Genomic DNA, 20,640 nt, shown 5'->3' on the forward strand with positions numbered 1-20,640 from the left:
GTGGGTAAAGTAATTTGACCTTGAATAAAGTCAAATTAACTGATTTAAAGTTGATAAAAGTAGGTGAATCTAGTAATAAAAATGATTTACCACCTGTGGAACTACTGGAAGCAGTGAAAAACGCATTTTATGCGTTGTAGTTTCCTCGCTATAGTGAGGGGAAAAGTTTTGTGTTACACTCGGGTGCAAATGTATTTTACTTCTCGTGTGTTAAAAAACTCGCAAGTTCAGGATTCTATTCTCGAACCACTCGCTTCGCTCGTGGTTCAACTATAGTATCCTTTCACTTGCTCGTTTTTCAATTCCACACTCGGCGTTAAAATACAACTTTGCCCCCTTGTATAACAAATAACTATTGGGTTCGTCGAACTCAGAATTTCTAACATAATTATCCTAATCTGATATTTTTAAAAATTCCAAAAAAGTATAGATAAATTTTAGTTTCTAAACTACGATTCGAATGATTTTTTTTTCTAATTGTTTATTTTCGATGGAGCAAGGGTATTCAAATCGCTTTTGAAATCTTAAATTAGTAAATGAAAATGCAATAGTTAACTGAGTAACGTAATGCTTTAAAAACTCAAGTGGACTTTTTTTATCTAAGGAGTAATTTCGATAAAATAATTATTATATTTAGCGAGGGTATTAAAAGTGGTGTTTTATATCTCAACTTAATAAATAGAAAATCAAAATGACAATAAAAATATCAATAGGTTCTCTAAGATAAAATTGATACCTTCGGCTCTCCATTCTTGCTCGGTCAATAAAAAATACGAAATTTATATCCAAAAAAATACAAAAAGTTAATAGAATCCTGGGAATCGAACGCACCTTCACGGCGTGACGGACGACTGTACACCAACGACGCCATTACATAACACGCTGTTCCCGACGAAATTGGGCTATACATATATAATTAATTAAATATAAATAATAATGTCAAATCCATACTAATATTACAAATGGGAAAGGGTGTGTGTCTGTTTGTTTGTCCGTCTTTCACGGCAAAACCGGAGCGACGAATTGACGTGATTATTTAAGGGGATTTAGTTGAAGGGATGGAGAGTGACATAGGCTACTTTTTGTTTCTTTCTTACGTGAGCGAAGCCGCGGTCAAAAGCTAGTTTATTATAAATGGGAAAAGCTGGTTACTCTATAATCTGAAGTGGAAGAATTCGTTGTTTCACCAAAGATAATGTGTGTTTGTTTGTTTGTCCGTCTTTCACGGCCAAACGGAGCGACGGATTGACATGTTTTTTAAGTGGAGATAGTTGAAGGGATGGAGAGTGACATATGCTACTTTTGTCTCTTTCTAACGCAAGCGAAGCCGCGGGAAAAAGCTAGTACAGCACGGGTAGCATGGTCGCGCGATAGACGATAAAATATCAGGCCGTCCCTGTCGCGATTATAGGGACGGCCAGATGTTTTATCATTTATCGCACGACCATAATTACCTGCCTGGACCAGATTATACTGATGATAATTATTATTTGTAACCATTTAGTTAATATTGTCTTCAGTTACCGCGATAGTTACTTATGAAATAAAAACTATGAAAACGGATTAAATCGCGTATAATGAGTTTAAAATTCATCCCGATGTTTCAAACACTTTACAGCGTTCGTGGTCAACGGGTGACTGAGGAAAAATTACAATGTACAAAAGCTACCCATATTCTTGTATATAACCATTTAGTTGTTGAAGAAAAACATTCACACAACAATAACATAGGTCAACCAGCTCAGTAAATGCAATACTTTACTAATACTATGCCCACACTATGACCTATGTATAATGTATTATACCAGACGTGTAATATTTTATTTTATCAACAAAGGCATAATAAAGGATTGTATTGTATTTTTGTATGAAAATAAAAAATAGGAAAGCAATATAGTAATAGTCAAATATTCCATTAAAAAAATAAAAAATACTTAATAAATCCATAAAAGTTCAAATGATTAAAAAAAACTTCGGATTCGAACCCTCTTCTCGATCTTCTGCATCATAGTCAGTCGTTTGACCGAGACGCCATTTCGATTTACATTAGCAGTGTCGAAATACACGATATGTATCTTTGTTGACAAAATGCGTCATTATTTCTGAGTCTGCTTGAGTTAACTAAACCAATATCTTTAAATAATTACTTGTCAAGAGCCAAATGTCACTGATGACAATGTCAAATAAAAATGCGCGAAATATGACGGCTCTGTGTCTGTACACAAAATTTGGCACGCACATTTACCTAAAATTAATAAAAAATTCACAAGGATTTGTCCATGATTTCTGTATGAAACAATGTATTTCATTCACTACCGCGACGACGGATAATGTATAGTAGATGTATGCGCATATTTTTATTTAGTTGTAGTGTGCGGTGACTAAATAAATGGTAGATGTTTTTTGTATGGAAAGCGAGCCACCTTAAGCTCCTATTTTAGTAGCTTTCTAAGGAACTACTAAAAATGCGTCAAAATATAAAGTTATAAACACAATTGTTTTGTAAAAAAGTAAAAAAAACCGTAGTTTAAGGGTTGAGAAGAGTTCAGAGTTGTTTTATTCCTCCAGGACCACCAAGTTGAATTCCTAAAATGTTGGATTTGCAAAAAGTTGAATTTGCAGGATGTTGAATGTTAAAATGTTGAATTTGCATTATGTTGAGTTCTTTTTATGTCCAAATTGCATTAAGTTGAATTTGCAGCTTGTTGAATCCTAAAATGTTGAATTTGCAGAAAGTTGACTTTGCGGTATGGTGAACCCTAAAATTTTGAATTTCCATAAGATTGAATTTGCAGTAGGTACCTACAGGGTGTAGCAAAGGCCCCGAGTGATACTTTAACAGCTGATAGGGTTACTAATGACCCTTAGGATACAAGTGAAAAAAATTCGTAGTTCGAAAAAAATGAGTTTCGATTTTTTCCGCTTAAATAGCAATCAGGGTATTGGTCTTGTGGGCTGTTGAAGTAAGGTGCATTGGGGTAATTTCGAACGTCGTCTAATTTTGAAAGTCACATAAAAATCACCATTATTTCCATCATATCAAGATTCCCCTTTCGAAATTACCCGAGCATATCTGTATGTCGAAATTATCTCAAAGCACCCTATTGACTTTTGTTACATGCTATATAGTTTCAGGGCATATTTAAGTTCCAAGACTCCACTGATGAGCCTTTTCGAAGCATAATGCCTTAAAATTTTGTTCCCCGTTACAGCAATGGGTTAAATACAGTCTGAAGACTGAAATTCATGACCATCAAAGGTACATTTTTTTCTCCTATTAGGACCAAAAAGCTCGCGATTCAGAGTAGAAATCATATTAAAAAATACCCATGTTAAAAAAAGATTCCAGGAATATAAACTTGAGTTCCTAAAATGTTGAAATCCCGAAATGTTGAAAGTATACATTTTGAGAATTCAACTTTTTGATATTTCAACGTTCTGAGAATTCAACATTTTGCGAAACTGAAAAAAGTCAACATTCTGGGAAAGTCAACGTTTCGGGATTTTAACATTTTAGGAATTCAACCTGGTGGTCCGGGAGGGTTTTATTTAACTAAGTTTTAGTTATCCACTAAATCATAAGAACATAGTTGTAGTATGTATAACCATTATCAATCATTTCATAGTTTTAATCTTAACATTCGCTTTAAAAATATGGCGTAACGGAATATTCGGCCGAATGTTCGGTTCGGTAAGAGCTGAACCGAATGTTCGGCCGAATATTCGTATTCGGCAAAGTCCATATTCGGCCCATCTCTAGTTTAAATGAATATAGAATAGTGTCACCTCTCAAAGAGTCTGTAGAGGGTGTGCACGGCCCACTTCTTGCACTTCCACCAGGGCAGCTCCAGCCGCTCGTCCTCGTCCACCTGCAGCGTGTGCTCCGGCACCGGCTGCTCCATAACCTTGCGCAGCACCTCCATCCACTTGGTGAACACCTCCTTCGTGATCAGCTCCAGGGGGAGGATGTACTGGGGAATCGTTGCTCAGGTTAGTCAGATACTTGGTTGCGCACGAGTATGTCTGAGTCACAGATGTCATATATGGGTGAATCAACTTTTTCTTGCCGGTTATTGCCATGGCACAGTATAAGAAATAGTATACTATCGTACAGTATGGCCACTCCCGCTCCCCGCTGATAGCGCCGCCCACCCCCTCTCGGTTACCTCACAGTTACCGCCTGTCAAACACGCGAACCGTCAACCTGTCATATTTCACTCATACAATCATGGTACGCGTTCACCTACACGAGCTTAGAATGTGTGCTAGGAACGCGCCTCTTTCATATATTTGATCGCCAGTGTCCGAGATGTGGCCATGGTTACGGACCCCTAGATCAAGCTGGTTTTATGCAAAATTATGCTACTGAAATTTTGCAAGCAAGCATGTAATCCATGTTTGTAGGTGGCAAATTAAGGAAAGGGCTTGTTAACACCAGAAAAATGCAAGTTTGCATAGTTTAAGTAGCATACTTTTGCATAAAACAAGCGTTGGTCTAAGCGCGACAGCGGCGAGCGGCGGCCGTACATTGGAGCGAGACAGCGATGGGATTTTTCATTCGCACGTATGGCTGCCGCTCACCGCTGTCGCTCAGACCTATGGCTGGGACGTAACAAGCAAGGAAAAGTTGATTCACCCATATACTAGTACCATAGATCAAGCAAACGTATCTACTTAGCGTGTCAAATGAACTCAGTAAAATCCACTGAGTTGTCCGTCTTTACTCGCAGCTTGCAGCTTTCGGGCGTCAATTTTTGTAAGTTGAAGCCAACAAAAACATTTAAAATGCCTCATTACTTGATATTTAATTGCAACAACACAAAAATTGAGAACACTAAAGGACCTGAGACATATTTAAAATCACAGGAAAGTAACAACTTCAGTACTAAGTTCGATGCGCGGTCGCAGTACAAATAGATGAACTTGTTTCTTCTAACTAAATCTAATTCTGTGGCCTGAATAAACGCTCGGTCGGCGTGTTTCGTGGAGCTAACCGCGGCGAATAATAGAAACAAAGCCCTTTGTTTAACAGATTAGGGCAAAAGCGAAAAGTGCATCTCAGAAAATTCATACTATACATTGCGGGCTGTTGAGAACATACAATTTTGCACAGCCATCAAATACCGCAATGTAATAAAACTCGTATGCGAGTTCTCGTACCGTCTAAATGGGCCCTAAAAGTTAATAATCGTGGCAAGTTATTCCTATAAAGTTACTTGCGAACGTCATATTCCACAGTAATGCTGGTTCACTCATATTGTGAAGCCCTCCAACCTTATTTGTCCCGTTTGACCTTGATAAAGTTTCCATTTTATTCCCCACGACCGAATTGCTAGTGCTGTGCCCTGTTTACCAAAACTTACAAACGTACTTGTAAAAATTTGCCTGTACATAAAGTGTAACTTGTGAACTTGTAGACTTGTAAGTTTGATAAACAGGGCACTGATCTTATTTATCCGATGTATTAAACATGTTATTCGTAATGTAATTTAACACGAATCTTCTGAGCTGAGCAAAATATTTTCTGTCCAATTTTTTATTTTGTCATTTTTAGTAAATTTTATCTCAATTCTACTCAGAATCACGATCACTTTCAATCACAATAGGAGACAACTGTAACTGTCCCAGAATTTCCATACACTTACTTTCTTCTTTTGTTACCCCGTAGCCTCATAGAAATTACGAAATTTTATGGAAAATGGTAATACATCAAAAAAAAATGTATAGGATTCTTTTTTGATCTGTTAGGATTGAAATAGCTAGTAATTCTGAGTCGAAATAACAAAATTTATCAAAAATGTCACATTTTAAAAAAGTGGACAAAAACCGCTCATCTGACGTTTAATTTTTGCAGAGGCGGGTCTCTCAAAATAGCTTGTTATTGCTCTAGGTTTGCGTTGTGATTCTAACGAGCTATCTTTTTTAAGTAACGTTCGCTGGGCAAGGGCATTAGTACGAGACGTCCCATCTCCACCACCCACGTACCAATCGATACCGCAGTCGTAGGCAATCACTCGCTCCTTCTGTCCTTGAACACGGAGTTATTACCCAGGGTACCTAGCCAAATGCACACGATAATATCGTTATCTCTATCGCTCTTCCGCATTGGCGCGACAGAGACAGACTGCGTTTGGGTCGGCGTCTAACGTCAACGATTGTCTTTTCGACTAGGCCTTGCATGAAGCAGGTTAACGAGACATTTTGGAGAAAATAAACATTCTTGTTATCGGGTCGCCTGATTCGTTTTTGCCAAGCTCTTAAATTGGTCCCATCATCGTCCACCATTCATCCCTTTAGTAGTTAAATATTTGTGTCCACTATACATCAGACCCTTTATAGCACAACTTGCCTTGTCGCGCGCGAGTCCATTCATCAAGCGCGACTTCAAGTATGAACTCGCGCGCGACAAGGCAAGTTGTGCTAGAGGGGCGCTGGTGCATGACCACTTTTACTATGTCCTTATGTTATTTATTTAGACAAATAGACATGTGCCGTCAGATTTTTGACACAAACTTTTAGGTCTTTCTTAAACATGCATGGATGTCATGTCATGCACGCATGTCATGTCACTGTCGGTTCCCTCACGCTAATCAGTTTATTTATTACGTATGAAATGTAAAAAAAATGGAATTGAATAAAAACAGATATAATATTGTCTTCGGTTACCGCGATAGTTACTCATGAAATAAAACTATGGAAACGGATTAAATCGCGTATAATGAATTTAAAATACATCCCGACGTTTCAAGCACAAGCACGACGAAGGCTGTGAGGCATTTGTGTTGTATGGTGTTGGACATTTGCAGTTTGTTTCTTTGTCAATTTTGTGTAGATTAATTGGTTAATTATTTTTTAACAGAGTAATGGTCAAAATTTTTTGAATATTGTATAACTAGCTTTATTAATAGTGTGTGAACCTGCCTTAGAAATCTAGATTATTTGTGGTCATGGTTCGTTAATATTTCTTGTAAGTGGGTAGCTTTTGCACATTTTAATTTTTCCTCAGTCACCCGTTGACCACGAACGCTGTAAAGAGTTCGAAACGTCGGGATGTATTGGGTTGGTAAGAAAGTAATGAGCGATCGATTGAAATCCACATAAAATTTTTGAGAGAGTTCTAGAAACTTCTATGGTCGAAAGTATACAAATGGCGAGTCGCACAGTTTCTCGTCAGTCATTCACTAGCTGTCGCCGAGCTAATATAAGGAAGAAAATGGACGAATTAAAAGTGCATGTAAGGCATTGCTTACTATATGAATTTCAGTCTGGCCATTCAGCCGCCGAAGCAGTGCGTAATATATGTTAGCGTGTTGCTCCTGAAGTTGTGTCTGAGGCCACGGCGAAACGATGGTTCCAGCGGTTTCGTAGTGGCGACTTTTCATTATCAGATCAACCTAAGTCTGGTCGACCGGTGAAAATTGATGTAGCCAAATTAAAAACCTTAATTGAAGGAGATCCGAGGCTAACGAGTCGTACTCTTGCTACCGAGTTAGGCTGCTCTCATGTCACCATAGAAACACATTTACACGAGTTGGGAAAAAACTACAAATACAGTGTTTGGATACCGCACGAACTTGATAGAGGCCGTACCGATATCTGTATACAACTTCTGTCTTTTCGCCGCACATTCAACTGGTTGGACCATCTTATCACTGGAGATGAAAAATGGGTCTTATATATAAATCACACACGCAAACGTCAGTGGCTAGCTCCAAACGAAAAAGGAATAGAGGCACCAAAAACAGAGCCTCACCCGAAAAAAGTTATGCTGTCCGTTTGGTGGGATATTCATGGTATTATTCACTGGGAACTCCTACCAAGTGGAATGACTGTTACCGCATCAGTATACTGTAATCAGCTAGAAAATTTAAACCAAAAAATCTGTCAGAATCATCCACAGCATGCTAAAGTTTTTTTCTTACACGACAATGCTCGCCCACACTTTGCAAAAGTGACTCGGCTAAAGCTATTGGAGAATGCTGGAGGTCAACAACGAGACCGTCGCCCTTATCCAGGAGCCGTGGATAAGGAAGGGCAGAATCTGCGGTCTAAACAACATCGGAGGTAAGCTACTTCTGGACACAACCGTAATCAATCCACGCACTTGCATATATCTCCCCAAACAAATCAACGCAGTTTTAATGAATGAGTTCTGTTCCAGAGACCTGACTACGGTCAGGCTCCAGAGTAACTGCGCCAGCAGCCCAGAGATCATCATAGCGTCTGCCTACCTGCCGGGCGACGCGGACATACCGACGGTCGAGCTGGCAAACCTCATCCGACACTGCGAAAACAAGAAGCTTGAGCTGATCGTCTCGGCGGATGCGAACGCGCACCACAGGCTGTGGGGCAGCGAATCTTCCAACAGACGAGGTGAGGACCTAGTAGAGTTTCTATTTTCCACCAACCTTAAGCTCATGAACAGGGGGTCGGAACCCACGTTCGTGACCTCCAGATTCCAAACTATTATCGACATCACACTCGCTACGGAAAGAGCATCGCAAATGATTTCTGATTGGCATGTGTCAAAGGACCTGTCATGCTCCGACCATAGATGGGTAAGATACAAACTAAGCGTTGAGACTCCAAAACCAGAACCCTGGCGCAACCCGAGACGTACGGACCGCGTCAAGTTCAACAGGTTATTGTCTAGCAATCCGGAACTCGCAGTACTCCCAGGAAGCTACGCGGAACCTGCTGACATAGAGGCACACGTAAATAAACTAACAGAGATACTAACGGAAACGTTTACTAGCACTTGTCCACTAACAACACCCTCGACTAAGGCCGGCAGCCGGAAAGGCTGGTGGGGACCTGAACTCGAGAAACTGCGAGGCAAACTTCGCAAACTGTTCAATAGAGCAAAGAATACTAGGAGGGCGACAGACTGGGAAGCATACAAGGCGACCCAAGCGCTGTACAAAAACCGCATCCGAGAACGGAAACGCGATTGCTGGAGGGCCTTCTGCACCAACATCGAGACCAACTCTCAGGCTGCCAGGGTAAAAAACATCCTCTCCAGCGACCCCGCCAGAAATATAGGCTCCCTGAGGAAAACTGATAACAGCTACACGACTACCGACAGTGAGACTTGCAAGCTGTTACTCGACACACACTTCCCCGATTGCTCCGTCACGGAGGAGACTTCATGGGGAGGGGCGGACAGGCAAAGGTTAGTACAACCAACTGCAGCCGCCGTGGACACTGCCACTAGAGCCGTAACACTGGAAAAGGTACTATGGGCAATAAACAGTTTCTCTCCATACAAGGCAGCTGGGCTAGACGGCATTTTTCCGGGACTCCTCCAGTGGGGTAAGGACATCATCGCGCCGCACCTAATAGTAATCTACAGAGCCTGCCTAATTCACGGTTACATCCCTGTGAAATGGAGAGAAGTAAAAGTGGTATTCATACCCAAACCAGGTAAGAACGACTATACGCAACCAAAGGCATATAGGCCGATAAGCCTGACATCCTTCCTACTAAAAACAATGGAAAGGCTCTGCGATCGCGATCTCAGAGACGGGGCACTGTTGCGTAGTCCTCTTCACCACCAACAACACGCCTATTCCTCAGGCAAATCAACGGAATCTGCACTACATAGTGTGATATCACCAATAGAAGATGCTCTATCAACTAAATCATCAGCACTTGTAGCCTTCATCGACGTAGAAGGGGCTTTCGACAAGACGCAATTCAACAGCATAAGCCAAGCACTGCTAAACCATGGCGCTGACCAGACCATATCCTCATGGATTGACAGCATGCTAAGGAACAGAGCAGTGCAGGTAAACGTGAATAGCAACACAAGAGCCATTGTATCCAGAGGCTGCCCGCAAGGAGGGGTAATCTCGCCACTCTTGTGGAACCTCGTGGTAGACAGCCTCATTAGAGCGCTCAACGAGGCCGGCTATTATACCGTGGGCTATGCAGACGATGTAGCTATCCTCATTAGAGGGAAGTTCGAGCCAGTCCTATGCGACCTAATGCAGGGCGCGCTCAAAATCGTCGAACAATGGTGCTCGGAGCAGGGACTATCCGTAAATCCATCCAAAACTGAATTAGTACTGTTCACGAAAAAGCGTAGTATAAGGAACCTTCAGTTACCTAAGCTCCAGGGAGTGACACTAGCACTTACCAGAGAGGTAAAGTATTTAGGTATCACACTGGATGACAAACTGCTATGGAATAAACATCTTGAGAATAAACTAGATAAAGCCCGCATCACATTCTGGCAGTGCAAGAGACTTCTGGGTAAGACCTGGGGCCTTCACCCAAGAATTACCATGTGGTTATATACTGCAGTGATACGGCCTATTATTGCATACGGCGCTGTGGTTTGGTGGCCTAGAACCAAACTCACCACAGCGAGGAATAAACTGCAGCGTTTCCAAAGGTTAGCAAGCATTGCTACCACGGGCTGCATGCGAACTACAACCTCAGAGGCCTTGGAGGTCCTTTTAGGACTACCGCCCTTGGACCTATTCATACAGCAAGAGGCGGCCTCCGCGGCGGTGAGGCTTAAATCACTCAACCTCTGGGGTGCATCGAACGGGGCTCACACCATGATCCTTAGGAACGCCATTGAATACCAACCACTAATGATGGCTCCTAACGACAGGGTACCCAAAGTATACATCTTCAACAGAAAATACAACATACAACTTGTTGAGGAGGAAAACGATTGGTCGAGAATACACGAACTACGCATATACACCGACGGTTCTAAAACCAAGACAGGGTCGGGTGCGGGCGTGTATTCTCCCGAAATAAACACGCATATCTCAACAGCCTTAGGCGAGTATAGCTCCATCTACCAATGTGAATGCTTCGCCATTATACAGGCTGCCAACGCAGTAGCTAAGCGGCGTATCACAAACCAAGAGATACGCATCGTGTCTGACAGCGCTGCAGTACTGCGAGCCCTAGATAGCAAGACCATTCAGTCCGGGCTCATACTAGAGTGCCACCGAGCATTGGAGGTGATAGGGTCAAACAACCTAGTCACGCTACAATGGATAAAGGGGCACAGCGGCTCTCTAGGGAACGACGCAGCAGACGAGCTGGCCAGAAAAGGTTCGGACCAGAAAGCGACTGGGCCAATCCCGATGCTTCCCTTACCGTTTGGTCAACTCAGGTCATGGATGCGTCAAAAAACCAGAACACAACACGCTGAGCAATGGGCAAACACCAGTACCTGTAGACATTCCCGGGAAGTAGTGCCACACCCGGATGCGCGCTTAACAAAGCGCCTACTAACTCTGAATAGAGCATCGCTACGAATAATCGTAGGCAACATTACTGGACACTGCCCACTTAACAAACATTTACATGTTATAGGTAAGACCGACAGCCCTCTATGCCGAGGATGCCTGTCGGCCGAAGAAACGGTCGCCCACGTCATCCTGGAGTGCGAGGGAGTGAACACACAACGGGCTCAAATCCTCAAAACGACGAGGTCACTCCGAGAAGCCTGTGGAGACACCAGGAGGATCCTGCGCTTCTGGGCGGAGTTAGGCTGGCTAGACCCCTAGCTGGCAAATACAGCACGCACAATGGCCTCTATCTTTGAGGCTAAGTGCGGAAACCGGAGCCCATAACCATAACCATAACCATAAGCTATTGGAGCTAGGTTGGAAGGTGATACCTCATCCACCGTACTCTCCAGACTTGGCACCTACGGATTTCGCATTGTTCAGATCGCTAAGCAATGCCTTGAATGAAAAAAAGTTCGATGATCAAGCCCATCTACGACAGTACATAGCTGAGTTTTTTGAATCTAAACCTAAGAACTTCTTCGCCGATGCTATTCATTCTTTACCAGAACGATGGAGACAAGTAGTAGATAACGAAGGCCGTTATATTTTTGATAAATGATTAAAATAATAAATTACAATATTGGTTATGATTCGCTCATTACTTTCTTACCAACCCAATATTTTAAATTCATTATACGCGATTTAATCCGTTTCCATAGTTTTATTTCATGAAAAACAGATATGTCAGGTGGTTCCTCATAATGACCCTGGGAAAAATTCCAATATTGATTCCAAAAAGTGGAATCTTGAGCGTTGCGAGGGTTTAAGACACGTAGGTTAAACAAACTTTGCCACCGAGTGAAACACAAAATTTTTCACCACACCAACACGAACAAAATACTGACTATCTGAACTGAAAATCAAATCAAATCCAGCAATCTACTCAAAATCATCATTTATACGTGAATTTCAACACCCAGCTTTAGACATCAAGTTAAAATTTGTATGAGATTACTTTGCACTCTTGTGGATAAAATGCAATTGTGCTATCCGTTTTCGAATAGCAAACAGAGCCTTTACCAGTTGGTGTGATGAAAACGTGTTATTAATTTCACATTGCATGTTCTGTCTTTCCGAAGACAAGCCTATACTATCTAAAGAAAATATACCATGGAAACTTATGAAACACATTCTCGAAAGATATTAAGTCGGTCTTGACAAGTGCGTGCGGCCTATTTTCAAAGCTTTGAATTTTTCATGCGCTCTGGATTTATTCATACCTACACGACCCTTTCATAAGAAATAGGGCCCATTTAGACGGTACGAGAACTGATTTGACTAGTAGGAAACTAGCCTATTATCGAAATCTAGTAGATTGCATCCCATTGGACCCCAGGCGACATTTCTCTCTACAGTTTAAAGTGATATAATAACAAAACTTTGGGGGTGGTATTTAAGTTTTATGCGTAATTAGTATTTGTAATGAATACAAACCACACGGTTAGAAGTGAATAAGTGTAAGGGCTGAGTGCACGCTCATATTGCGCGTGCAGCGGGCCGGGGCGGGGCGTGCGGGGTGCATGTCAAACAATTGACGCTCATACAAGTCGACGCTGCATCGCTCGCCCCGCTGCACGCGTCGCGGACCAAGTGTCCACTCAGGCCTCACACTAACGGCCCAGCCACGACATTGGTCTAAGCGCGACAGCGGTGAGCGGCAGCCATACGTGTGAATGAAAAGTCCCATCGCTGTGTCTCGCTCCAATGTATGGCCGCCGCTCACCGCTGTCGCGCTTAGACCAATGTTGTGGCTGAGCCGTAAAGCGTACAAACAGGCGTTTTTCCTGTCTAGTGGAAACCTGACATACCTCGGGGTAAAACCTGGCACAGTCCGCCCCCTGGGACAATTTACAAACGTTAGCTGTGGCCTAACCACGAGTTTAACACTAACGTTCACTATATTCATGTACATGTGTAACCATCGCCATCAAATGTATTAGAGCAGTCAGGGTGCTCACAAATATCTAACAGGCCCCGTAGCCGAATGGCATTTCTGCGACGCGAAACGAAATCGAAACGCCACAGAAAGGTAGTCTGGCTCTGTCTCGCACGCACACAGGCCTTTATTATCAAGCTAGATATTTTAGAGCACCTCGGGAGCTCCCATACCGATGCCCCCGGGTTAAAAAAATGTTGAAATAAGCATGTTACCTTAACCAGTCCATAGAAGCACTTGAGGATCTGCTTTTGAATGAGCACGGACTCGGCCGACTGGTCGGGCTGCAGCGTCACGATCAGGTTGTACAGCATCGGCAGCAGCAGGTTCATGGCCTCGATCAGCGGCACCCTCTTCTCGGCCAACTGGTACTCATAGTTCTTAATCAACTGGTACAAGCACAGGAGCGCCCCCATCCACCCGTTAGGCTCAGGGTTTTGCAAGTATATGTGTATTTTGTCGACGACCTGCGTCCACCGCGCGGGGAAGTCGTGTTTGATGATGGTCTGGAGGCAGACGCAGAGCTGCACGCGGATGATGTCGGGCGCCTGCGCGATGGCGTCCACTATACTGTCCCGGATCATGGCCTGGTCTTGCTCGTGGATGGAGAAGTGGGGTTCCGAGTCGTCGGGCTCCTTCTCCTGCCAGCCGGAGGTGATGAGGTTCTTGAGGTACACCACGCCGGCCTGCCGCACGGGGATCGCTACGTCGTTCATCATCACGACTTGGAGGAGCGTCGGCGCGAAGCCGATTATTTTGTGGATCTGAAACGGATGGATTTCGTTAATTATACGTTATATGTCCTGCACGTGGCATAAAAATAAACATAAATGTAAACACCAACAAATTCAAAATAAGGACAAGGCAATTAATTTGATGAAATTTGGAACAGACAATCTTTAAACCCTGAGACAAAACATAGGCTACTTTTTATTTCGAAAAAAAGGGATGAAGGGGTTGAAAAAGAGGTTTAAAGTTTGTATGGGATTTCTTAATTTTAAAAGATAAAACCATGAAACTTTATATTTTAGCACTTGATAAGAAATCATTAAACATATATTTAAAGTCACATACAGGTCGAACGCGATTAATTAACATTATTTTTACCTTTAAAATAAACATGGTGGGAAATAAACATTAACTAAAAGCGGGTAGATTATATTTATTTGTCTACCCCGAACATTTATATAAATTAATATCGGGTAGTTTTGTGTTGTTTACATCTCCGGTGACATTTTGCTGGGACGTCAGTCTTCCGCGACCACGGCCAGTGCAACCTGGCCGAAACGTTGGGAAAAAAGGTAAAAATAATGTTAATTAATCGCGTTCGACCTGTATGTGACTTTAAATATGTGTACATAGCGAGAACTTGAAGTGTTATATCATTAAACATCTTGATAAGGGATAGGGATAGCGATAGGGATAGGGATAGGAATAGCGATAGGGATAGCGATAGCGATAGCGATAGGGATAGGGATACGGATACGGATAATATGGGTATCGTTAGAGGGATACGGATAATCGGTCGGCGGTCTCTTACAATCAATGTGCTCTAAGACGATCGTTGTTTGCTTGCTTGAAGATTACGTTTGCGATAAGTATAAGCAAAATGTAAAAAATTGTAAGGGATAATAGAAAAAAGTACTTTTTACCCACCGATCATAGTGTCGAAATACGGGCTATGTGGGATGTTTATAAAGGTTTCCCCAGCGTATACAGAATTACCTACGCTGTGGTCGATGTGTAATATTTCTACAATCATTGCAAGCAAAAGTATTATGTGCAATCGAAATAATCGCAGATAAATATACCTACAGAGAAACCTAAGGATTCAAATGAAAATCTTAATGAATACTTTTATTACGCGGGCGAACGTGTGACAGAGCGCTGATTGCAAGTATTGCAACAAACACACTCCATTTCATGGGCAAGTCCAACATTAAGGGCCCATTTAGACGGTACGAGAACTCGCATACGAGTTTTATTTTATTACATTGCGGTATTTGATGGCTGTGCAAAATGGTATGTAACCTCAACAGCCCGAAATGTAACGTATGGGAGTTCGCACGCCGTTTAAATCAAGCCTAATACTAGCGGCGGCTGTTGGAACTAATATGACATCATACTAAACATGGATAAGCCGACAAAATGAGGGTAGTACCAGTCGTGCACGTAGAGAATAGTCCGACATAAAGTGGTAGTATTGAAACAATCACCACCAAAAATATTAGACCCCGAGCCACGAACAAGTTTCCATGACCAACCGCCTCCCGCGCGATACTGTATAATAGTAGTAATTAGCAGAAGCAGTCAGCTGGCACTTTGTTGTTGGGTTGAGAAATGGCAGCCATCGAATACCGTAAAAAAATTTGTAATTTCTGTCATCGCCTAACCTAAGCAATGCACATCCTGACAGTTTTCATAATCGAGTTGTAGATGTTGTATGCCTATCTAGTTTATTTCTAAACTGATTCACGTTTTGTGCTGAGATCACGTCTTCTGGGAGTTTTTTAGAAGATCTCATAATTTATTAACACATTTATTTACTATTTAAATGTGACAGTGACGTAGAAACTGGTGTCCTCATTTATTTTTAACATTTTTATGTCGCACTGTACAATCGCCATTCAATATATCGGAGCTGCCAAATCTCTCACAAATATCGGAACGCGCACTCTAAGTGCGTTTTCACATTATCCCAGCCGATATCGGATGTCGGACCGATATCTTCGCCATCTTTGAATTTTTCCTTTGAAATCCTTCCAACTTCCGATACCGGATCGGATTATGTGAAAACGCACTAACGTCTTGACAATAGAGGCGTGTTGCGATATTTGTGAGAGCTTTGGCAGCCCCGATGTATCTGACGACGACTATAGCTCTTGCAAATCAAGGTATAGGCGACGCAGAGGCTCCAACCTTATGTTGCTCCGAAACTGTTGTGAGGCATATTTTTATTCAAACTCTTGCTACAAAAATATTCGACAGTTCGACCTAAACACCCTTTTGGAGTCAGGGGGTTGAGAATTATTCTTAGGTTTGGAACCGCTGCTTTAAAAAAAAAACAATTTTTGGCAAGAACAGTCTAACATGACACATAAACCGCCAATGACAACATTTCAAAAGAAAGTTCAGCAAAAAAAAATGTTAATCTTTGTTTTATAGTATTGTCTAGTTTTGACAGAATTGTATTAAAAACAATGTTGGTTTTTTATATCACTGGGTATGGTTCAAGACTGTTTTTTGTGAGGAAGACGTCACCAATCGATTGGCGAGGATAGGGCTACGCAGAGCAGACAACCACCTGTCCAAGCAGGGTCTCTGCTGGCAATAAACTGGCAGTAGACGCCCAGGACGACCTTGTGCAGTTGACTACAAAGAGATGCATCCATTTTTGTTGTTGATTTTTGTTGGTGAAAAGTGGATACATACATCTCTTTGTAATCGACTGTACCACGTGGAGATGATCAGTGGAAGAGGCTGGCGCAAGTGGGCTAGGCTGGAAGGAGCTTGAATTAGTCACCCAGGATCGTGAAAGTGGAAGATTCTTCTGAGACCCCTACGTCCGTAATGAGGATATAACAGGATCACATCATCATCAACACGGTTTATAGACATTATATCTCAGTGTGTAGTATTCATTACGAAACAAAGTTTAGAAACAAAAAATAGTGCGTGGAGTCCCTCCGCGCGGAAGCAGTGAAACTTCGTAACATAATTGTGATAGTTGGGGGCAACCAGAAGAAAAAAAAATACAAAAAGTTTTGCATATGCTGGGGATCGAACCTAGAACTATGGCTAGCGTGAGGGCATGTACCATGAATGCCACTGGAGCACTGGACCACCGTGGTTTATACGAATGGGTGCAAATTTAAGTGTTATGTTCTGCCAATGTTACGTTGCGCTACGTAATACTGACTGACTACGCGGCACGCGCTGTCAGTTGGAAGTCGCATTAGAAGTTACACTTCAAAAATGTTTCAAGTGAATATGTAGCTTTAAACTCAATATCAGTGTTTAACATCCACATTTGTTTGTAAACATGATTTCAAGTCAAATATAATAATTTTCCTTGGAAGTCTCAACCAGTTTTGAAATGTTGTCATCCGAGACTGTCACCTGTTGAACCTCGCTTCCATCAGTTTCCGTCCGTCCCTCTCTATCTTTTAGGCCGAATTCGTCCTTAGCCATTGGTGTAGAGATAGCACAGGGCATGGACATCATCATCATTATCTGAGCAGAAAATATGACATGATTTTACTGGGTCCTCCCATTTTTTAAGTAAGTATTTTAATATTTCAACAGCCTTAATTATAAGTATGTATTGAAGTCATTGACGTGCTACGCAGAGCAGATAACCACCTGTCCAAGCAGGGTATCTGCTGGCAATCACCTGGCAGTAGACGGTCGGGACGGCCTTGTACCACGTGGAGGCGGTCAGTGGAGAAGGAGGCTGGCGCAAGTGGACTAGGCTGGAAGGATTTGGAAGCAGTCGCCCAGGATCGTGAAAAGTGGAAGATTCTTCTAAGAGCCCTATGTCCCTAGTGAGGGATAACAGGAATACATCATCATCATCATCATTGAAGTCATTTAAGACATCACTATGTCAACAGCCGAACTACTGCTGCAGAAAGGACATACCCGTATATGTCTTTTCCGTGTACTGTACGTCGCACAGTACACGTGGAGCACTGTCAGCGAAAGGCTTAAACAATAAGGATCAAATTCTGTATTTAGTGCCCCGTCTGCAGCACTTTGTAACCCTAACAATAATGAACTTAACATAAGCTACACCTCTACAGCTAAGATAGCCAAAATTGCATTGCCAATATAACTAATCTATCTGTCTGTCTATCTATTTAGCCCCTTTTTTCTTAATTAGAGTATATCTCTAGTAGGAGGTAGGGCATAGCGAATGATATTCCGCTTTGTGTGGTAGGGCACAGCACAGCGGATATCGTCTCGCTCGAATCTAGAGCAGAGCCCAACTGGGGAAGTACCTCCGCCTTACAGAAGACCGCAGCCAAATAGCACTAGACCCTACTCATAGTGTTGTGTTCCTGCCGGTGAGTAAGACTGCCAGAGCTCAACGAGGGTGCGGTGTGCTGATGACGGGAGGACTTACGGAACTAACTTGTTCCGTCTATTGTCCTTTGAGTCGTCGGCAACCCGAACCCTCCTTGGAACTTGTACACTCCTTTTTGCTGTGTAGGTACTTAACACAGCAAAAGGGAGTGTACAAGTTTCTAATGGGGTGGCAACGCGCATGTGACACTGTTTGAGTTGCAGGCGTCCATAGGTTACGGTGACCGCTTTACATCAGGCGGACCGTATACTTGTTTGCCACCGACGTAGTATAAAATAAAAAAAAAACTCTTAATTCAGTGTGCCTTGGCAAAGGCCCCTCTAGCTCTTTCCAATTCCATTGGGGTCTATCTTGGGCCACTCTTCTCCACTTCGGGCCCACTGTGAGATTGAGTATGTCCTCCCATCTTGTTTGAAGTTTCTTTTACGGAAACCTTGAATATAACTAATAATTATGCAACTTGTATTTTGAAGTTAATGTAGGACAAAAAAATATACAAAATTACATTTGAAAAAAAATTTGGGAGATCCGTGTTGAAGGTAACATGCCAAATAAAAATAATATGTGACGACTGTGACAAAGAAATACTTTGGGTGGATATTCTGGAATTCAAAGTGTGTAAACACTGCCAGGACTATTTTTATTATTCAACAGGGAAGAAAGGATCAGACAGGTCACCCATGGACAGCCAAAAGTGAGGTGCATTGCCAGCCTTTAGGGTATATGGTCTTTTATGAGGGATATCGAAAAGTGATAGCTACTCAAATTGATTTAGTATATAAAGGAAAACTTAGAAACTGTGACTTGTGTGTGGAATAATTGTAAAAAAAATACCAGTAAATTCTGGGAACTTCTATGTCAAACAGATTTTCAGAAATATGTTGCTATTAAAATTAATGTAACTTAAGCATAATATGATAATGTTGGGCACCTTGTCTGGGGAATTTCAGAAGTAAGGCACAGCAATTAGCATAAAAAGTTAAAGAGAAGTCGGTGTCAGTTTTGTTGTGTGTTTAAGTATAAGCTACATGTATAACAATATAAAAACGCAAAAATAGTTCGTTTTTCTAAATATTTCATGCTTAACATTGGTAACAAATCTGACACCAACATTTTACGTTAATTGCTGTACCCTATTTCTGAAATTTGTCATCTAATTGTATGTACAGTAAAATGTTGATAATCCGGTACTCCTATGGTCCGAAATGTCCAGTAATCTGACTCAAAAATAGTGCAAGTGGTCATTTCAAGTTCATTTTTAGGGTTCCGTAGTCAACTAGGAACCTTATAGTTTCGCCATGTCTGTCTGTCTGTCTGTCTGTCTGTCCGTCCGTCCGTCCGTCCGTCCGTCCGCGGATAATCTCAGTAACAGTTTGCACTAGAAAGCTGAAATTTGGTACCAATATGTATATCAATCACGCCAACAAAGTGCAAAAATAAAAAAACCGGCCAAGTGCGAGTCGGGCTCGCGCACAAAGGGTTCCGTAGCAGCAAATATTTAACCAAAATTACAGTTAAATCAACCTATCTCAAAAACTATAAGAGATACTTTGATCAAACCAAAAATCGTTGAAAGAGTTAATTAGCATGCATCACCTCTATTTTTTTAGAATTTTATACCCCGTAGTTATAAAAATAGAGGGGGGGGGGACATACTTTTTACGACTTTGAGAGCTGATATCTCAAAAACCGTTCACTTTAAGAAAAATGTTTTTTAGAAAACTTTATATCATTTTAAAAGACCTTTCCATTGATACCCCACACGGGTATGTACATCGAAAAAAAAATTTTCATCCCTCAGTTACATGTATGGGGGCCCCACCCCCAATTCTTTTTTTTACTATTTAGTGTCATAATTTTGTAGCGGTTCATACAACACATATTCCCATCAAATTTCATCACTGTAGTACTTATAGTTTCCGAGTAAATCGGCTGTGACAGACGGACAGACGGACAGACGGACAGACGGACATGACGAAACTATAAGGGTTCCGTTTTTGCCATTTTGGCTACGGAACCCTAAAAATGGAAAAAAAATGTTTTATTAGGGTACGGAAAACTACGGAACCCTACACTGAGCGTGGCCCGACACGCTCTTGGCCGGTTTTTATCATCTATGCATAAATCAGCAGTCTGACTTCACTTTAAAAGTGCTTAGAAACAAGATGTTTGAATATTCTTTGGACTTATTATTTTAATAAGAACATACATTTAAAAAATTCTTATACATATAAGGAGAATGAAATAAAACTATGGAAACGGATTATATCATGTATAGTGAATTCATACCAATGTTTGAA

General features: G+C 41.7%; 1 protein-coding gene across 1 annotated transcript in view; it reads right to left on the bottom strand.

The window, feature by feature from the left end:
* Positions 1–20,640, bottom strand: part of LOC125240592 (importin-7) — a 66,568-nt gene that overhangs the window by 44,613 nt on the left and 1,315 nt on the right. Inside the window, exons 2-3 of the mRNA XM_048148544.1 lie at positions 13,470–14,018; positions 3,787–3,971 (exon numbers count right to left, since the gene is read on the bottom strand). Of these exons, the coding sequence (XP_048004501.1) occupies positions 3,787–3,971; positions 13,470–14,018 (734 nt within the window). The remainder of the gene's footprint in view (positions 1–3,786; positions 3,972–13,469; positions 14,019–20,640) is intronic.

Source organism: Leguminivora glycinivorella, chromosome Z, assembly GCF_023078275.1.
Source record: "Leguminivora glycinivorella isolate SPB_JAAS2020 chromosome Z, LegGlyc_1.1, whole genome shotgun sequence".
NCBI lineage: Eukaryota > Metazoa > Arthropoda > Insecta > Lepidoptera > Tortricidae > Leguminivora > Leguminivora glycinivorella.